This window comes from Dama dama, chromosome 22 (genome assembly GCF_033118175.1).
Source record: "Dama dama isolate Ldn47 chromosome 22, ASM3311817v1, whole genome shotgun sequence".
In the NCBI taxonomy this organism is placed as follows: Eukaryota; Metazoa; Chordata; class Mammalia; order Artiodactyla; family Cervidae; genus Dama; species Dama dama.
The window spans coordinates 4667817-4688336 of NC_083702.1; the positions used below are offsets into that span (position 1 = coordinate 4667817).

General features: G+C 54.1%; 1 protein-coding gene across 1 annotated transcript; it reads right to left on the minus strand.

The window, feature by feature from the left end:
* Window positions 1-2207: 2207 nt before the first annotated feature.
* Window positions 2208-10876, minus strand: UPK3A (uroplakin 3A). Its single transcript, XM_061124347.1, has 6 exons — window positions 10714-10876; window positions 9582-9737; window positions 8511-8790; window positions 6933-7015; window positions 4472-4604; window positions 2208-2528 (listed from the first exon to the last, which is right to left on the minus strand). The coding sequence occupies exons 1-6, from the start codon at window positions 10763-10765 to the stop codon at window positions 2330-2332; spliced, it is 903 nt and encodes a 300-aa protein (XP_060980330.1). The 5' UTR covers window positions 10766-10876; the 3' UTR covers window positions 2208-2329.
* Window positions 10877-20520: the final 9644 nt, after the last annotated feature.

A 20520-nucleotide genomic window follows, 5' to 3' on the forward strand; every position in this document is an offset into this window, starting at 1 on the left:
TAGGAAATTGAGGAAAGCACTGCCTCCTCCAAGAAGCCCTCCTGGCTGTGCCTGCCCTGGTTGGGTGGGGAGGGGCATCTCACCTCTGGTTCTTACACCTCGAGCCTGACCTGTGTGTCCAAGGTCAGACCATGCTCTGTCCAGGGTCTCCCCTCTGACAACTCCCCTGTGCATTTCTATTCTGACCAGACGGGTGACTCCAAGCTTTCCTAAGCTTGGGGCTCAGGGTTTGGGTGGATTTAATTGAATGATATTCCCTTGGGATTGATTAGGTTTCATAAAAAATCACCTATTTTGGAGCAACCTTCCGAAGCAGCCTGACTCTCTACGCACAGAGGCAGTCAGAGAAGCGCAGAGAGGGCATGTCCGTGCCCCCAGTCACACACCTGTGTGTGGTGGCCGGCTCATGCATGAACCATGCCTGAGGTGGGAGGGAGGGGAAGCCACATCTGTGCAGAGGTGGACAACTCAGCTCGGAAGCCCTGGCCTCTCAGTCATGGGAAGAGGGGCTCCTTCAGAACCTGAGACGTGAGCCAGAAAAATGACTTCTGTGGGTATGTATCATTAAACGTTTCTGGGAAGTCTGAGTCCAGCCCAGAACCCAGCAGCCAAGCCCAGCCTCTCCTGCCCATCCCCAACCCCCGGCTTGGATTGTTTTGCTGATTAATTAGAACTGGCTGGAAGCTGGTAAATGCTTGACCTCTGCCCTTGAATCCAAGCTCACCGCCCCAATCCCCAGCTCCCCAAAGACGGTTTACCCCTTTTCCACGGGGACCTCCTGCCTCATCAGCTATGGACCCCTCTGGTGCCTCTGGACACATCTGGCATCCATGGCCCTGGAGGACGGTCCGGTGTTCTGAGAGCACCCCATCAGCCCGCGGGGGCGCTTTCTCACGGTGTCAGGTAGCTTCCTGCTTTAAGCAAACCTGCTCTGACAAACCTCTTCTCTTTCTTGGCCACCCCATGGCATGTGGGATCTTAGTTCCTCACCTAGGCATCAAACCCCTGCCTGCTGCATTGGAAGCATGGACCACTGGGGAAGTCCCCTGACCAACCTCTTCTTTCAGTGATGGGAAGTGGGGCTGGCTTGTTCTGCACACCCCAGAAAGGGAAGCGGTCTTGCTACCTGGCTCAGAAGACAGCATGGAGTCATCTAAGCAGAGACCCGGGGCTGGGAGAGCCTGTCCAGCCCCCCAGGAGGACTCGGTGCCCCTCCCCCGTGTCATCTCTGGGGGGCTCCTCAGAGAAAACTGTGAAGGGACCCAGGCGTGCGTGACCCTTAAGTTAACTGCCTACATCAGCCCATTTACAAATGGGGAAACTGAGCTCCAGAGACAAAGAGCTGACGGGAGCAGAGGGGAATGTGATGCCCACAGAGCCGCACCCTGGGTCCAGATCGGACTCCAGGACCTCAAAGCCAGCAAACCCCAAATAGCATCTAATAACCACACGTGTGCCCATCTGGCGTGCGTGCGTGCTTAGTCGCTCAGTTCTATCTGACTCTTTGAGACCCCTTGGACTGCAGCCTGCCAGGCTCCTCTGCACGGAATTCTCCAGGCAGGAATACTGGAGTGGGTTGCCATTTTCTCCTCCTGACCCAGGGATCGAACCCGGGTCTCCTGCATTGGCAGGCAGATTCTTTACCCCTGAGCCACCAGGGAAGCCGGTAACACTGCACCAGCTGGCCCAACACCCAGCAAGTCCTCCACCTTCCTGCATCACATGACCTGGCCCTCGAGGAAGGGAGGGAGGGAGCGAGCGAGGATGAGGTCTCAGGGCAAGTTATTAATCCAGTAACCTGCCCGTGTCTGGGGACAATTTTCTGAGTAATGGCATGAGTCTGCTTGCCCAGGTTCCCTTGAGGACCACCCCCGGCCCACCCCCACCACTTACGGTGGTCGGTGTGGATGGGGTCCGACCATAGGGTCTGGTCCTGTACCAAGCCCAAGGACATATTGACCAGTACGGACTTGAACCTGTCATAGGGCCGGCCCCTAAAGCTCCTGTGAGCCCATGGGGGCGCTGATTTCCCACCTTCCAGAGGAGAAGGTGTGCCACCAGCCCTGATCTTACCCTCTGCACCCTCGCCTTGACTGAAAGCTCGCCCCCTGCCCCCACCCCCTAGAGAAACAATGCAACCCGTCAAAATGACAGCGACTCATTCATTCATTCAGCATCTCAGTCATTCTGTACATCTTTATTGAACTCTGAATCTCGGGAAGGTTTTATTAAGCGCTTTCCTGTAGTTGGATCCATGGGCCTGTGTTAGTTCGCCTTGGGTGGGGTCCGGGTGTGAACACTGTCCCCCGCAGACCCCCGGGCAAGGCCCTCAGGGGGACTGTGGCTGCCCAGAAGAGGCGCCCGGGCTCAGTCCTTGGAGCTTGCTGGTGTACACCTTGGCCCTGTCCAGGGGCGGCCCCCGGTTCACAGACGTGTATGGGGTCTCCGAGGTCCCCAGGGACTTGGGGGCAACCTCCTGCGTGATCTGGGAGTCGTGGCTTGTTGCCCCGTCAGCATCGCCCCTGTCCCTGACAGAGGAGATGAACAGAGCCAGGGTTAGGGGCGCAGAGCTAACCCCACCCCTCAGCTGGGCAGGGGCCTTTCTGCTTAGACATGGCTTTCACAGAGGTCACCTTCGGCCTTCATTTAATAGACTGGTCTTTCTGAAGTGCCTCCTGTGTGCCAGGCCCTGCGTTAAGGAAAGCGTCACTCTTTTGGAACCGGGTGGGCAATTTACAAGTCTTACTGAGCTGGACAAATGTCCCCAAAGAGCTAAGATTCTATGGGAGATAGACCACAGCAGACAATGACCAGGCATAGTGGACAAATCCGGGGAGGGAAGCCACTGGAGGGCTTCCTGGAGGAGGGGGCAGTTAGTCTGGCCTTAAAGGAAGAGAGTGGAGGCACAGAAAGGCATCGCAGGCATTTGATAGGAAGGACTGGGGTGTGTCTGGGGTAAGAATGGGGAGCTGGGGGCAGCTGGAACTGGGATGTCGCAGGTAGGAGAGACCAATGGAAGAGCCAGACTGAGGTCAGATAACAGGACCATGGTTAGGATGCTGCCCAAAGGGAGGGAGGGACGTAACCACATCCCACCTGCTCCCAGGTCTGGCCATACAGACCAGTCCCCTGGTGGCTAATCTCATCTACTATTTGTTTTTATTAATCTAAATGCCAGAGAGCAATCCAATTTCCAAGGTCACTGCTGTCTCCCTACTCCCTCCTTCACCCACCACAGATGTCTTTAAATCTGCCTGGCTAGTTTCTATATTTCCACTTAATTTCAGCCACTCCAAGAAGCTTTTCCATCCACCCTCTCCACCGACACTGGGACAAGCATCCCCCCCTCCTTCTTTAAAGCTGCCTGGGTCTCCTGCCTCTCTTGCTGAGATGCGCACTGCACATGAATTTTCAATTCATCCCAGTCCTGATAAGAATTTGTTCCTGCCATCCGTTCCTCCAGGAAGCCCACCCTGATACTCCAGGGAAGATCTGCACTGCCCTCCTCTGGATTCCCACAGCAGCTGCACCCATGGGTGCCTTGATTCACTCCCTGCTCCATCCTGTGACTGAACGCCTGTCTTCCCATCAGGCAGCTCTGTTAGCTGCTCCAGACACCCCAGGAGACCCCTCTAGTCCTAATCTAAATAGATGCACATCAGAGTTGTCAGTGGACTCAGGTGACTTGGGAGCTCGGGGCCAGCTCCGTTTTAACAGGCTGTGTGACCTTGGGCCTCCTTCCCCACTGCAGACCTCAGTGTCCCCATCCTGATAACAAAAGCTAAGACCTGTTTAGTACCTGGATTCCGCCCTGAAACTAGAAAAGACCCTGATGCTGGGAAGGATTGGGGGCAGGAGGAGAAGGGGACGACAGAGGATGAGATGGTTGGATGGCATCACCCGATGGACATGAGTTTGAGAAAGCTCTGGGAGTTGTTGATGGACAGGGAAGCCTGGCGTGCTGCAGTCCACGGGGTCGCAAAGAGTCGGACACAACTGAGCGACTGAACAGCAACTGCCTGAGTGCTCAACAGGCCGTAGAGTAGAGGTAATATTTCATCTATCCCTTGCAACTCCACAGGGTAGACAATATTGATCACAATCTCCATTTTCCAGAAGAGGGCACTGAGGCATAGAAGGATAAGATATTGGGTTGGCCAAAAAGTTTGTTTGGGTTTTTCCATAAGATGATACGAAAAGCCCGAACGAACTTTTCGGCCAGCCCGATCCTTGCCCAAGACGCACCGCTGTGTCAGAGCTGGGGTCTATCCACAGAGCCTCGGCGCGGCGCCCCTCTTACCCAGCTGAGACTTGACCTGGGCCTCCCCGGGACCCTGCTCCCCTCTCACTGGACCCCCCCTTCCCCACCCAGGGCAGAAGGCAGCTTTGCTCCCAGGCTCTCCCCACCTCGGAAGAGCCTCCCGTGGGGTGTGTCCCCAAACCCTGCCCCCCCCAGCTGGCAGGTACTCACACAAGGCTGAGGATGATGGCGCCAGCAAAGCCGACGAGCAAGAAGAAGGGCAGGGAGCCCAGGATGGACGTGATGACGATCATACCCCCACTCCGCCGGCCGGGCCACGTGTCTATTGCCGAGTACGGGGTGACTGCGGGGGGCAGGTGGTCACTGCCTGGACAGTGCACCGCCCAGCCTCCTCCCAGGCATGGGGGGGGGGGGGTCGGGGGTGGGGAGGGCGTGCCTGCCTTGGCAGCCAAAACTCTCAGGGATGAAGCGAGGCCAGGTCAACGCCTCCCCCTGGGTCTGAGGTGGAATTATACTCGCCTCCGTATTCCACTCCCCAACTTTGTCTCGCGTGTGTCTACTCTCACCCTCTTATCACTGTCTTTTCTCATGATTTTAAATGATAAACGGTCTCAAGTCTTCCAGTGAAGACGGATGGAATACAGATTATAAACAAAATACAGGCGGAGCAAAGAAAGCTGAGCGCCGAAGAACTGATGCTTTTGAACTGTGGTGTTGGAGAAGACTCTTGAGAGTCCCTTGGACTGCAAGGCGATCCAAGCAGTCCATCCTAAAGGAAATCAGTCCTGAATATTCATTGGAAGGACTGACGCCAAAGCTGAAGCTCCAATACTTTGACCACCTGATGCAAAGAAATGACTCATTGGAAAATACCCTGATGCTGGGAAAGATTGAAGGCAGGAGGAGAAGGGGACAACAGAGGATGAGATGGTTGGATGGCATCACCGATTCGATGGACACGAGTTTGGTGTTGGAGTTGGTGATGGAGAGGGAGGCCTGGCCATGATGCAGTCCATGGGGCCACAGAGTCAGACACAACTGAGCGACTGAACTGAACTGAACTGAAAGGTCTCTAATCTGACGGAGCCAGGGGGTCTGTGGGCCCCCTCTGCTCTTACCAGTGTCACCCATTGGACCTAAGTGGACAATACTGTGAGCTGGCCGCTTCCCATCCAGTGTCCCTGGTAGATCCCATGAGACCCTGATTTGCAGATCACTTACTGCAGCTTAGGGAGATTGCATGCCTGTTCAACAGGACTCGGACTCCAGCCTCAAGCCGGAGGTCTGTCCCGTCCCCAAGGGCGTGCTCTCCACGCAGACTGATCTCCAGGCCCTGCCCTTAGAGAGCAGGGCCTGGGGCTTTCATCTGGACTGCCCAAAGGAGCCCTGCTGGGGAAGTGGGGCAAGGATATTCCTTCCCATTTCTCAGATGGGAAAACTGAGGTTCTGAAGGGCTCACACAGCAGTAAGGCTCAACGGCTGGGACTGAACTTGGCACTCTTGATGCCAGGGCAGTGTTGATCCAGTGGGACCACAGAGCATGGCTGTGCCACCGGAGGGTGGCGAGGAACCACCCAGTCACACCTGGGCCTGCCCGTCTGCACCCTCACTGGCTCTGTGACCTCAGGCAACCTCGCAGAGCCCTAACTGACCCACGAGATCACTGTGAGTGGCAGCAGAGTTCTTTGGTTTTTTTGGTTGTGCCATGCAGCCTGTGGGATCTTAGTTCCCCAACCAGGGATCAAATCTGGGCCCCCAGAAGTGAAAGCGTGGAGTCCTAACCACTGGACCGCCAAGGAAGTCCTGGGGAGGTCTAAAATCAGGGTCATGGGTTGTCAAAATTACACTGGGAAATCACTTCTGTTGCCCCTAAGCTTTAGCAGACACGATTCTGAGTTTATAAACCTCAGATCTGTGTTGAGAACACAGCTGGAGGCTTGAGGACGGACGGACAGGCAGGACCACGGGCAGATGCTTGGGCCTGCAAGACCACCCACTTTAGAAAAACCACAGGAGAATGGCACCCTGCTGCCTCCAGGGTTCCTGCCCCTGTGGCTGAGATGCCTCTGGAACCATCTTACGTGATAATGATGCCGCCATTGGCAGGGTTCAACAAAGGGGCAGGTTAGGGTCTTAAATGCACGATAACCTCTCTGCCCTTTGGAGGCAAATGCATCATCAGGGCTGAAGATGCCGGTCGATTCTGTCTCCAGTTATGTCTGTCCAGATGGCCAGTGCGTACTTAGTCGCTCAGTCATGTCTGACTCTCTGTGACCCCATGGACTGTAGCCCACCAGGCTTCTCTGTCCGTGGAACTCTCCAGGCAAGAATACTGGAGTGGGTTGCCATTTCCTTCTCTAGGGGATCTTCCTGACCCAGGGATCGAACCCACATCTCCTGTATTGGCAGGCAGATTCTTTACTTCTGAGTCACCAGGGAAGCCCATAACACCCGCACCAGTTATCCAAACACCCGCAAGTCCTCCACCTTCCAGTGTCACATGACCTGGCCTTCGAGGAAGGAAGGGAAGGAGCAAGGGAGGATGAGGTCTTGGGGAAAATTATTAATCCAGTGACCTGCCCGTGTCTGGGGACAATTTTCCGAGTGACGGCTTGAGTCTGCTTGCCCAGGTTCCCTTGAGGGCCACCCCCGGCTCAGCCCCACCACTTACGGCGGTCGGTGCGGATGGGGTCTGACCACAGGGTCTGGTCCTGTACCAAGCCCGAGGATATATTGACCAAGACGTACTTGAACCTGGAAAGAAGTGGAGCGGGGATGACTTTTATCCATCCCATGAGGCTTGGCCATGGGGAGGGGGCAGGATTGTGGGGTTGGGGGCCGAACTGGGACTTGTGGGAGATGAAAATCTAGGTGGCCACAATGGGTGGGGTGGCAGGGGAGTGTTCTGGCCGCAGGCTGCTGCTGGACTTTGCATTGGCATCACCTTCTCCCTGGGCTGCTTCCCCAGCTCAGACACCTCCTCCACGAAGCCCTCAGAGCCTACTCTGTCCCTCTGGGAGCCCCTCTGTTTCTCTGCTGCATGTATTACACACATAGCTGATTTGCGGGGTATTGACCTATTTGTCCTCCCTGCATTTTTGCCTTCCTCTATTCCTAGCCTGGTCCTTGGTCTCACAAAAGTGACTTTAAAAAAAAAACAATAACAAAACTGCTGCCCTCTGATAAGGGCTAACTTTATAGGCAGAAAATCCCAACCAAGGGTTGCAAATCATAAAGGAAGATCAGGTGATCAGTACAGAATACCCATAGCCTTAGGCCTTCTTCACCTTCAGTTAAAAAGGATGACTGTTCTGAGATCAAAGAAATCAACAGCCTCTAGTTTGACATTTAAATGAAGACCCTTAAAATCTTCATACCATCCAGCATTTTGCTTAATCCCCTGTTTTGATAGGTTTGAAGATGGGAATTTCAGAGGCTGGGATGAGTCCCCTAGGTAGGGTGGGCTCAAGTAGGAGGGAGAGGTTTTCTCCCACGAAGAACAAGGTCAGAGGTAAGGGTTGAGGGCAGGGGCAAGGACATCCAGGACTCAAGTCCTGCCGGTGGCCGAGTAGAGGGGAGGAGTGGGCTCTTTGAGAGGATGGAGGGGAGTGACGGCCTGGGTCCACGTGTGGCCCAGAGGGTACAGAGACCCCTGTCCAGGCGTCCCCATGGGAACTGGAGTGTGTGTAGTCAAGGCTTGGCACTGGGTAAGACCCCCGGGCCTGGGTCACGGCTGAGCCCCCAACTCGGCCCCAAGAAGATGCTCAGGACATAGGTGTGAAAGTGAATCGGGGACCCTCGGTCCTGGAGTGAGCCACGGTAGGGCACACTGTGGGGAGCAGGGAGAAGCCTTCACACTGAACCCCAGCTTTTCTCAGAGTGACCCCCCTTCCACTTCTGGACCACCGTTCCTTCCTTCCCCGTCAAACAAATGGCTACACGGGTGATGGGCCAGAATCAGATGTGTACTTTGTGGGGCCCGGTGCAAAAGGGAAAATGTGGCCCCTTGTTTAAACATTAAGGATTTCAGGATGGTGATGGCAGAGCGTTAAGCCAAGAGGTAGTCCCTATGAGCACATGGTCGCCTGCCCAGGAAGCCAGGAATCCTTCGTGGTACCCAGGACATCCTGGCATGTGGTAGGCTCCGAAGGAATGTGGCCTCTGACGCTTCACCCAGTTCTAGGCCGCCCCCTTCCCCCGCACTGAGTCGGGGCTCACCTGCCACCTTCCAGCAGCAGCTCACACTCACCTATATTCTGTGGCTGCAGACAGGGGTGGGTTGCAGAGGCCCTGGAAGTTGGGGTCCGACAGGCAGGTCCCGTTGGCACCCACCCTGATCAGGTATGCATTCAGGATCTCCGAGGCCCGGGACACATCCCGGACATCATCCAATCTGGGCGAGTCGCTGCACGGGGTCAGGTCAAAGGCCGCGGCCTTGTAGGGCCCTGTCCTCCCCCCCTCCGTCTGCTGGAATGTCGAGCTGAGAGGGGTCTTGGTGCTGTCCTGCACAGAGGCGTTCCTGAAGCTGGCTGTGGAGGCAGTGCTGGGCTGAGTCACCCACTCAGTCATTCAACAAATGTCCCTAAGCATCCTCTCTGCACCAGTGCCGAGCTGGGCCTTGGGATCTCTTCCTTACTTGCTGGGTGATTTTGGACCACTCACTGTATCTCTCTAGACCCTTTGTGAAATGCAAGGGAAACACCCCGCAGTGCCCACAGACTGGGCTTGGGCATGGGTAGGCAGTCAATGAAATCATGGCCCTACATGAGCTGTTGTAAATGGCTGAAAGCTAAGAGGCAGTCATCGGGTTCCTCCTCCGGGATCCCAGCATCGCTGCCAGAGAACAGGTGAGGCTGGCCCAGAGCCAGCACGTCTCCCAAACACCCATCTCAAACCACCTTGGGAAGCCTTGGGAAGGACTTGAGCTTGAGGACCAGAGACTCTGATTTGATTTCCAGCTCAGGAGCTCCCACGAGTCACTCTGCCTCTCTGGGCCCTGATTATTTGCCCCTGTGATGGGCATCCTAATGGACACCTTGCAGGCAGGTTGTAACAATTAGCTCTAAGGTCTGCAAAGCACCAAGCAGGATGTAAGTGCTCCATGATCGATGCTGTTATTTCCCCCTCTAGACTAGATGTCCCTCCAGGGCAGATGTACCCAGCCCAGGGCTGGCACAGAGCAGATACCCGAGCGTGTTAGTGAGGTGCCTGGGGTGGTCTGATTGCACCGATGGAGCACCCTCGCCTTGTCTCCCCGCCTCCTGGCCACAGACAGCTCAAAGCCCCTTTCAGAGCAGCCCGAGGGCAGCAGGACCCTTACCCGAGTCGACCAGCACATAGAGGTGGACCTCGTAGGTGCCGTGAAGGGCCGCTGAGCTGTCAAACATGCACAGGGGCTTTTCCAAGGCCACCGTGGTGAGGGTGGGGTTGTTGGTGGCAAAGGTCACGCTAGCCAGTTGGGGCTGGAGGTTCACACCTGGAGGAGGCAGTGAGGATGGGAGCTGACCCCGGGCAGAACTGCCCACACCCAAGGGCAACCATCTGCACGCCCACACACGCAGGTCTGCAGCTAGTGAGCAGCTGTTGGCTCCAGGCACCGGCTTTCCCTCTCCCCACAGGCCATCTCAGGAGCTTGTCTCAGACGTGGGGAGAGCCCCTGTGCCCCTTCCCCCGCCCAGCCATCCTGAGCAGAAACCAGGCAGTCCGGCTGAACTGCTGCCGTCTCGCTCCCCCCAACAGACAGCCGGTCGCCAAGAACCCCACGGCCCCTCCCATGCATCTCGCCAGTCTGAGTCCACCCTCTTCACCTGGACCCCAGGAACCAGCCCTCCCTCACCCTCTGCTCTCTGACCTGCAAAGCTGACTGCAACCCCTTCCCACTGGGCCCCTTGGGGGATCTCCGTTGCTCTCCAACACGGTCCAGCCTCTCTGGAGGGGCAGTGAGGCCCTGAAGCTCTGGGCCTTGCTTCATGGGTCCCCAGCCTGACCTGTATGCACACCCCCTGACCTCAGGCTCCAGCCACACCGATGGACAATGGGCGGGAGGTTCTCAGGGTAGACCCTGCCGCCCGCCTCCTTCCGTGCTGCTCCTTCTCCTGAAATGTGCCTCCCCTCCTGATCAAAGCATCACCATGAATCTAGTCCAGACCGTCCCCTGCTCTCCCGCAGCGCCTTGTCTGTCTGTCTCTCGTAACAGCCAGCACGGAGCCCTTGAATCCCCATCAGAGAAAGCTTATTACTCAATGTTAGCTATTAGTAGTCCTATCTGGGTCCCCAGAGCCTGCACAGGGCCTGACGCAGAGCAGGGCACCCACGCCTATTCCTGGAGTGAATAAGACAAGTTCCCATCCAGGTGCCTCTCACGACCCTTCAGGAGAATTGCGGGGTGCAGGACACCCCCCACCCCGTCCACGGTGGGCACAGACGCCCCCCCCTTCTCACTCCCCGCTTACCGGAACCAAGTCGCAGGCAGCCGAAGGCCAGCACGACCCAGAGCGGAGGCATCGCCTGGGAGAAGCTGCGACGGACCGGACGGTGGTCCAGGGGGCGAGCTTGGACCGCGCCTGTCCCGCCGCGAGCACCTGTCGGCCCTGGGCCAAGGGCACGCCCCGCCCCCGCCCGAGCCAGCCAATCCCCGACCTCCTCGCAGGAAATTTGCATAAACTCGGCCCTGGCTCCCCCGGGACCGCGAGGTGCTCAGGGCACAAATCCATCCTCACCGAATCCGCTCCCCCACCCCCCCCTACCCCCGCCTTCCCCTGACCAAAGTGCTTTGTACTGGGGATGGAGCAGTGTTTTCAGGGCGTTTCTCACCTAATGAGACCTTGAGGGCAAACCAGCCCCTCTCTGAGCCTCAGTTTCCATACTGTAAGCTCAGTTCAGTTCAGTTCAGTTCAGTTCAGTCGCTCCTTGCGACTCCTTGCGACCTCATGAATCGCAGCACGCCAGGCCTCCCTGTCCATCACCAACTCCCGGAGTTCACCCAAACTCATGTCCACCGAGTCGGTGATGCCATCCAGCCATCTCATCCTCTTTGGGCCCCTTCTCCTCCTGCCCCCAATCCCTCCCAGCATCAGGGTCTTTTCCAATGAGTCAACTCTTCGCATCAGGTGGCCAAAGTACTGGAGTTTCAGCTTCAGCATCAGTCCTTCCAATGAACACCCAGGACTGATCTCCTTTAGGATGGACTGGTTGGATCTCCTTGCAGTCCAAGGGACTCTCAAGAGTCTTCTCCAACACCACAGTTCAAAAGCACTAAAGAGGCCCTTAATTTCTCTATGGAATTCTGTTTATGGAAACCCTACTATGTGCCATTCACTGGGCTCTTGTGAAGGTGAAACAGGTTAACGGGTGAAGTTGGTGTTGTGGAAACTTTGAAGTCCTGGGTGCATGAGCTGTCCCGAGACCTCTGGTGTGACTCAGTTCACAGGTGCAGGGCCAAGGTCCAGGGAGGCCAGGGATTTGCCAAGGCTGCCGGTGGGCCCGAGGCTGACGAAGCACAGGAGTCCTGCGGCCAGTCCAGGGCTGTTTCAGAAGGAATGGAGCAGAGTTTTAAGGCCTGCTCATTGGGGGGGACTTTTGACAGTAGTGTTGGGGTCTTCACCTGGACCATAGGGTTCCCTCCAGAGTCAGGAATCGTGCACGTCTCCCAGTACACCCTAAATATTAGATTTTACCTTTAAGAAGTAAAAGTAAAAGGATGGAGGAAAATGTAAATTGGAATCCAACACTAACTAGTGGATCTGTGTTAGATACTGATGACATAAACACTTGAAGAAAAGGGCAGTATCTGAGGGACTTTGTCTGCCTGCGTTCCCTTGGTGGAGAGTCCTCTAAGGACAAAGAGACTCTGGTCTTTGCTTGTGAGGCAGTGGGGGTGGGGGGTGGGCGGTGAGAGGCAGAACATTTGGGAAGCGACTTTGGGGTCCCCTGGGACTGGTGTTGTCAGGACCCAGGCTCTCACATAGGATGAGGGAGGTTTGGAGTGAGGGTAAAGAGAGCTCTGTGGTGTTTTCAGTTAGCGATTTTGTTATGAAACAGTAACAAAATGACTCCTCAGCTCTGTCTCCTGAGAGGACCTGGAAGGAAAAACAGCCAGCTGGAAGGAACTTACTTAGACCCAAAACTCCTCTCCCCAGGGAATGGCACCGGGGACCCTGGAGGGACGGCCACTCCAGGACTGAGACGGGGAAAGTCCAGAGGAGCCTCGAAAGTAAAAAGATGCTCTTGAAGAATGATGGGGACAGGACAGAAAGATCTTGAAAGGGCTCCCAGTGGCCAGATTGGGGGGGAACTTGAGCACAAAATCAATAATCAAAGCAACACATTTAATCCATTGGATAAAATACAAATCAATGAGTACTGATACTTTTTAAAAGTTTTTGTTATATTTTTTTTTTGGAGGGGGAGCGCTGTGCCACATGTGGGATCTTAGTTCTCTGACCAAGGATCAAACTTGTACCCCCTGCACTGGAAGCATGGAGTCTTAAACACTGGACCATCAGGGAAGTCCTAAAAAGTGTTTTAAAGGAGAAGGGGAAATTCTTCTTCAAAGAAGAACACCAGTGAATAAAAGGAGAGGGAATGACAAAACCAAAAATTACTATTTTACAGCCATCCTGGTAATAAGTGATTCAAGAAAGAATCATCTCAAAAGATGTTAGGGCATTTCTTGGTGGTTCAGTGCTTAGAACTCTGAGCTCTCACTGTCGAGGGCCCTGGGTTCAATGCCTGGTTAGGGAACTCAGATCCCACAAGCTACGCAGCATGGCCAAAAAGAAAAACAGATGTTAAAACCATAGGGTAAAATATTTTTAGGGAAGAAGAAATGAAGAAATCTAAGGACACCAACTTAACAAAATAATAAGACCTAATGTCACCAATAAGGCTTCCCTGGTAGCTCAGCTGGTAAAGAATCCACCTGCAATGCAGGAGACCCCAGTTCGATTCCTGGGTCAGGAAGATCCCCTGGAGAAGGGATAGGCTACCCACTCCAGTATTCTTGGGCTTCCCTTGTGGCTCAGCTGGTAAAGAATCCGCCTGCAGTGCAGGAGACCTGGGTTCAATCCCTGGGTTGGGAAGATCCCCTGGAGCAGGAAATGGCAACCCAGTCCAGTATTCTGGCCTGGAGAATCCCCATGGACAGAGGAGCCTGGCGGGGTACAGTCCATGGGGTCGCAAAGAGTTGGACTCGACTGAGCGACTCAGCACAGCCCAGAGGGAGACACGCTGGGTTCTTGTGGACGCAGCGTCACGACATCTGAAACACACGTATTTAAGGAGGGAGAGGAAGTAAGAGACAAAGCAAATGTAGTGTAACGTCAGCAACTGGTCGATGCACATATTCACTGTGCCCTTCTTGAAATACTTCTATAGATTTGAAATTTTTCAAAGTGAAAACATTGGGAGAAAAAGATTCTCTTCTCAAGGCATAAACGCATCATCCCTCTCCTGATGTCAGTTTCTTCTCTGTAAAACAGGGCGGGGGCTTGATGGCCTCTTAGCCCTGACCTGCCAAGAAGTTGAAGAACAGATCCTTATCTCCAGGGAACAGGAAACGCCCGAGATAAAGAACTCTTGAGCAAACGATGGGGTGTTCCTCCAGGAATTTTTATGGACTGACACTTCTTGTCCAACGACCATGGGTGTGTGGACCGGAGTTTGTCAGAGGCCAGCAGAGCGGAAGTTGAAGGCTCGGCCCAGAAACCCCCGTGAGAAAGAGAGAAGGCCTGGGAACCCACTGAGTTCTCTGAGACACTGCAGTTTCTTCTGAAAAAGAAAATGCCAAGAGTCCTTGGTCTCTTGCCTTGCCCAAATATGGAGAAAATATTTGGGGGAAAAAGTTAAAATAATAATCTGCTAAGGCCCAAAAATGTTCTGCAAAGAAAAAATGTTTTGGATTTATAAACAAGTTTCCACTTCAAAGATGCTGCCTTTTGTCTGGCAGACTTCATAGTGGCAGATTTGCCAGGGAGACACTCACGCTGGTGTCCATGGAGGGAAACTGGGGACAAAGAGGTCCAGACACCCGCCAGCGTCCTCCTGCTACAGCCCAAGTGCCCACGTGGACGTTCCAAAAATATTTTTTTGGCAAATACCAATATTTAAAAAATTTCCCCTTTGAAGAGTGAAACATATGAAACCTCTCAGAAAACAAAAACACAATTTGACTGTAAGAGCAATTCAGAGATATTATCCAAACATTTTGTGTTACAGGGCCTTAGAATTGTTGTACATAATGGAAATCAGTAGTTTATCAAGAATTTGTCAACGTTTTTAAAGTATTAAACCACCATATTAATTATTTAAAGTATTCTTTATAAAATCTTTCAAGACAAAAAAAAAATAATTTTCCCCTTTTGATCAGGCCAGTTCCAGGACCCTGAGTCTTCTGTCTGACAATTTTTTTACTTCAAGTTTTATTGAGATAATTGGCATACTGGGCTTCCCCGGTGGCTCGGCAGTAAAGACTCTGCCTGCCAATGCAGGAGATGTGGGTTTGATTCCTGAGTCAGGAAGATCCCCTGGAGGAGGGCAAGGCAACCCACTCCAGCATTCTTGCCTGGGAAATGCCAGTGGGCAGAGGAGCCTGGTGGGCTACAGTCTATGGGGTTGCAAAGAGGTGGACATGACTTAGCCACTAAACATGCTGTAGGTTACAACCCTAGTACTTAAGTGTCTTATAACTGGAAGTTGGTAGCTTTTGCCTGCCTTTGTTCATCCAGATCCCACTTGCCCTACTTCCCACCTCTGGTAACTACAAATTTGATCTCTTTCTCTATGAGTTTTGTTGCTGTTTGTTTATTTCGTTTTTTTTTTTTTAAGTATCATTGACTACAGCACTATGTTAGTTCCACCTGTCTTTAAATCTGTCCATGTATCTCAATCCATCAGACCATCTTTCTGAACCCTGGCCTAGACTGCGTGCTTGCTGGGAGGCCGTGGAGCAGGAAGTCGTGTGATGTGAAAGGTTATACAAACCCAGCCCTGTACAGGCCTCCTCTGAATCTCAAACATGGGGAATTTATAGACTGCAAATTCTTGACCCAGAAATGTTTCTTCAAGGGCCAGAGAGGCCAGAACTGGTTTCTTTGATGTCAGAGAAGCAGGGGGTCATCCTCTCCACCACCCCAGCAAGCACGTGGTCTTGGCTGCCTCTGTAGGGTTCTGGAAGACAAGTTTCTTCATGCATGGAGACTCAGTCACTTTCAAAGCAGCTCACCTGTCTACCGCCAGCTCCAAGTTGCTCTCACCAACCCCGTCCCTCTCTCCACCTCCACGCCCTCCAGCTCCAACCCCACACCTGCAGAGCACCCCCAGGAGCGCCCCGAAGGGCTGTGGCTCTGGTCCTCAGAGGCAGTGCCTGTTCTATCCAACGTTTTAGTTCTTTTTCAGTAAACTGGGAGGACTCAAGGTGCCCCCTGGCAGAGCAGAGGCACGAAGTGCGGTCTGGGGTGAACGTGACTGGGGAGCTGGGCAGTGTCGGGGGGTAGCCCTCCAGCCCTTCACGCCCAGCCCGGCCCCGTCAGGAGAGACCTGCCTTCTCCAGGCCATCGAAGGCCTCCCTTTCAGGCCTCACTCTCACAGGATCCAACCTTGTGTGTGTGCGTTAGTCGCTCAGTCGTGTCCGACTCTTTGCGACCCCGTAGACTGCAGCCCACCAGGCTCCCCTGTCCATGGGATTCTTCAGGCAAGAACACTGGAGTGGGTTGCCATTTCTTTCTCCAAAAGGAACTATAGAAAGAAAGAAAGTGAAGTCGCTCAGTCATGTCCGATTTTTTGAGACTCCATGGACTGTAACCTACCAGGCTCCCGCATCCGTGGAATTTTCCAGGCAAGAGTACTGGAGTGGGTTGCCATTTCCTTCTCCAGGATCCAACCTTACTCTACAGGCATTCGCTGAGTGCCTACTATGTTCGGGCACACCAGTCTCCCCCGTGGCTCAAATCCATCTCTCCTCTCTGGTCTTGCTACCCTGCGGCACACGGTCTTACTTTGCTAAAGAGTTAGTTGCTCAGTCGTGTCCGTCTCTTTGCGACCCCATGGACTGTAGCATCTGTCCATGGAATTCTCCAGGCAACAGCACTGGAGTGGGTTGCCATTTCATTCTCCATACTTTGCTAAGGCTGCCATGACAAATGCCACAGGCTGGGTGGGGTGGGATGCCGGGACTTAAAGGACAGAAGCTCAGCTTCTCACAGCTGGGGAGCCTGCAAGTCTGCGATCCGGAAGTCAGCAGAACTGGTTGCTTCTGAGTGTCTCTGCTCCGCTTGCAGGAGGCCACCTCCTCCCTGCATCCTCACGTAGTCCCCCTCTGCATGCCCGGGTCCTAATCTCCTCTTCTTCTAAGGGTGTCTGTCGCGTTGACTTAGAGCCCACCCTAATGACCTCATTTAACCTCACCACCTCTTTAAACACCCTGCCTCCAGTTACAGTCACATTCTGAGATACTGGGGATTATGTGATATGTGAAAGTCACTCAGCCGTGTCCGACTCTTTGTGACCCCGTGGACTATACAGTCCGTGGAATTCTCCAGGCCAGAATACTGGAGTGGGTAGCCTTTCCCTTCCTCAGGGGATCTTCCAACCCAGGGATTGAAGCCAGGTCTCCCGCACTGCAGGCAGTTTCTTTACCCGCTGAGCCACAAGGGAAGCCCAAGAATACTGGAGTGGGTAGCCTATCCCTTCTCCAGCAGATCTTCCTGACCCAGGAATCGAACCGGGGTCTCCTGCATTGCAGGTGGATTCTTTACCAACTGAGCTGTTAGGACTCCAGTGAATGGTGAGTCCTGTGACACACACACTTGGCTCTGTCTATGCCCTCCTGCCTGGACTAGTAATATAATAACAATTGCCCTCATGTATTGGAGACTGTACTGAGCGTTTTACGCATATTAACTCATTGATCACGTCCAGTCTGGGAAGCAGGTACGAATATGACCCCATTTTACAGATGATGAAACTGAGGCTCAAAGAGGTTGACTAAGTGCCCACTAGACTATCAGCTCTTCCACTCCAGCACAGAGCCTGACACTCCTGGGCAGGGGAGGTGGACATGCCCAGTGGCCCCTAGGTAGGAAGTAGGGAGCAAATTTTAAAGCCGTGCCATCACAAGGCCTCACCTTTGAAGGCCTAACCACTGCACAGGCCCGCCTCCTCCTTCGTCTCCTCTTACTTGAAAACCAGAGTGACATTTCTAAAGTGCAAATCTGATGTCACTTCCTCATATAAAACCCTTCTGCGGTTTTGCTCTTGACCCTCCTCAGGACACAGCCCATGCTTCTTACCTTGGCCTCCAAGGCCCTTGTGTGGCCAGTGAGCTCCCTCCCACCTCTCAGGCTTCCCTCTCCCCCCGCAGCCCAAGCACCAGCCCCACCAGCCCCTGGCATGTCCCCAAGCTCCCCTCGCACTCTCCTGCCCTGCGTGACTCCAAAGATGAGGGCTTTGGCTGTGTTCCCCAACTTTGATATCAACCACTGATGCTTCCTCAAGGCTGATCTTAACTGCTGCCCTCAGATCGCTGTCCAAAGGCCTTTGCACATGCTGTGCCCACTGCGTGGTCACTGTGCTCCATGCATCTCCATGGAGACCTGGCCTGAATCCCTCCTCCTCCAGGAAGACTTCTTTCCGTGGCACATGACATAGCTACTAGGATGACATCATGCCAGTGGTGTGTCTTGCTCCCTCGAGCCCCAGACTAAGAGCCCCTCCTGGACTGTGATAGAATCTTCTTTGTTACAGTGACTCCTGGGCCCTGGACGGGGCACATGCCCATCAGTGTTTGATGAGTGAATAAGTGAAAGAATTTTCAAATGCACTTCACTGTACAGCGGAGACTGGTACAATACTGTCAATCAATTATTGTTGTTGTTTAGTTGCTAAATCATGTCTGACTCTTTGTGACTCCATGGACTGTAGCCCGCAAGGCTCATCTGTCCATAGGATTTTCCAGGCAAGGATACTGGAGTGGGTTGCCATTTCCTTCTCCAGGGGATCTTCCTAACCCAGGGATTGAATCCTTGTCTCCTGTATTGGCAGGCAGATTCTTCAGCCCTGAGACACCTGGGAAGCCCTTCAATCAATTATTGTTCCATTTAAAAAGAAAGAAAAAGAAAAAAGAATAAAGGCAGCAGGGAGGGTTTGGGGAAACAGCTTTTTCAATTCTTAGAGTTTGGCATACTTTTTTTTTGTTTTTTATTTAATGAAAATCAAACTTTTAAATGTAAAAAAAATTCTTTAGTGAATGTAAGCAGAAGAGTGTGGCTCTTCCAAGGTGCCAAGTTCATCTTGGTTCACACCGGACGCCCTTGGGACGGAGCCATGGCAATGTGGGGCGGCTGGGGTCAGCGGAGGCAGCAGGCACTGATGAAGGCTGAGTTACCAGGATGCTGCTGATGGGCTGGGGGTCGGGTGTGGATAAGGGGGGATCAAGGGTGGCCTCAGGCGCTGGTGAGGGAGGGCCACTCTCTAGGTGTGGTGAGCGGGCCTCTCACTGTGGCGGCTTCTTGTGGGCCCCGGTAGCTGTGGTGCACGGGCTTATTTGCTCTGTGACACGTAGACTGTTAGTTCCCGGACCAGAGATCAAACCCGTGTCCCCTGCATTGGCAGGTGGATTCTTTTTTTTTTTTTTTTTTTAATTTATTTATTTTAAGTGAAGGCTAATTACTTTACAATATTGTGGTGCTTTTTGCCATACATCGACATGAATCAGCCACGGGTGCAGATGAGTTCCCCATCCTAAACCCCCCTCCCACCTCCCTCCCCATCCCATCCCTCAGGGTCATCCAAGTGCACCAGCCCCGAGCGCCCTGTCTCATGCATCGAATTTGGACTGGCGATCTGTTTCACATATGGTAATATACATTTTTCAATGCTATTCTCTCTAATCACCCCACCCTCACCTTCTCCCACAGAGTCCAAAAGTCTGTTCTTTACAACTGTGTCTCTTTTGCTGTCTCGCATATACAGTCATCACTACCATCTTTCTAAATTCCATATATATGCACTAGTATACTGTATTGGTGTTTTTCTTTCTGGCTTACTTCACTCTGTATGATAGGCTCCAGTTGCATCCAGGCGGGTGGATTCTTAGCCCCTGGACCAGCAGGAAAGCCCCTCAGCTGAGGCTTGTGAGCCCACAGAGGGCAGTGCCTGGGCCCAGCCGCCCCGCCCTGCCCCGCCCCGCAGAGACAGAGACAGACTCCGGTCATCCTCCCACCCTGGATGGTTTCCATTCCAAGATCCGTGAGGTCGGTTCCCTGATGAGGAACCCATTCCTGGGCTCTGGGGGGAGGTTTATAGAGCAAGTGGCCGCTTTTCCCACCCAAGGGTGGCAGGAAGTGGGGGCAGGGCTGATTTACACCCTGAGTGCAAGCAATGTCACCCCGTGCTGCCATTTAGGTGCCCAGCCCCCTGCTGGGCACAGGGGTCTGAGGGCAGTCAGCCCCACAGGCCCTGAATGAGCTTCCAGGGCCCTGGTATCACCAGGCAGTCCTGCAAGGTGGAGAAGGGTCAGGGGAGCTCTGGCACGACCCCGGCCTCCCCCACTGCTGGGGAAAGGTGAGGCTTGTCTGGTTGAGAAGTGGCAGACTGGTTTGTCCGTCCCTGGAATGAAGCCCAGCTTAGACATGAATGTCTCCTTATCTGTGTCATCGGGAGGCTGGGAGGCATGGGGGCCCTGGCCTGCCCAGCCCTGAAAGGCCTCCGTCAGCTCAGAGGAATCGTTCGCTCTCTGTCACAGGGGCCATGGGTGACCCAGTCACCCCGGACTGGGCCCTCACCCTGGCCAACACTTTGGGTCAGAGCCCCAAGGGTGAGAGTGGGGGAGGGGGCACTGGACAGCTCCCAGGTTCAAGTTCATCCCCCTCATCACTTTCCTGCAGCCCCGCAGCGGCCTGAGGAGGTGGCTGGCCTCACCCCCACTTTACAGAGGAGAAAACAGGGTGCACAGTGACTTCCCGTCTCCCGCCCTGCCCCCCCAGCTGCTGGCTCTGCATACACGGTGCCACATGAAGTGTGTGTCTCAGGGGTCCTCGGGGGATGGGAGCTATGGATACAGGGGAAGAAGCAAGGCAGCCCCAGGCCCTGCAGAACGTCCGGGCACGGGGAGCCTGGACTCCAGGACTCCGTCTGATTTGACTGCAGCTCACCCACCTCCCCCGTCCATCCCAGGACGGCCTGGCCAGCGAGGAAGGGCTTGCGTGTACGTCCAGATCCACCCCCTTGGGGTCTGGTCAGGGGACTTCCAGGTCGTGCCAGTG

Coding starts and splice junctions, on each gene's coding strand:
- UPK3A (XM_061124347.1), bottom strand. CDS start 10,765: ATGCCTCCGCTCTGGGTCGTGCTGGCCTTCGGCTGCCTGCGACTTGGT. Junction 9,738..10,713: donor CTGCCTGCGACTTGGTTCCG/GTAAGCGGGGAG, acceptor TGCCTCCTCCAG/GTGTGAACCTCCAGCCCCAA. Junction 7,016..8,510: donor TCTGCAGCCACAGAATATAG/GTGAGTGTGAGC, acceptor ACTTCTTTCCAG/GTTCAAGTACGTCTTGGTCA.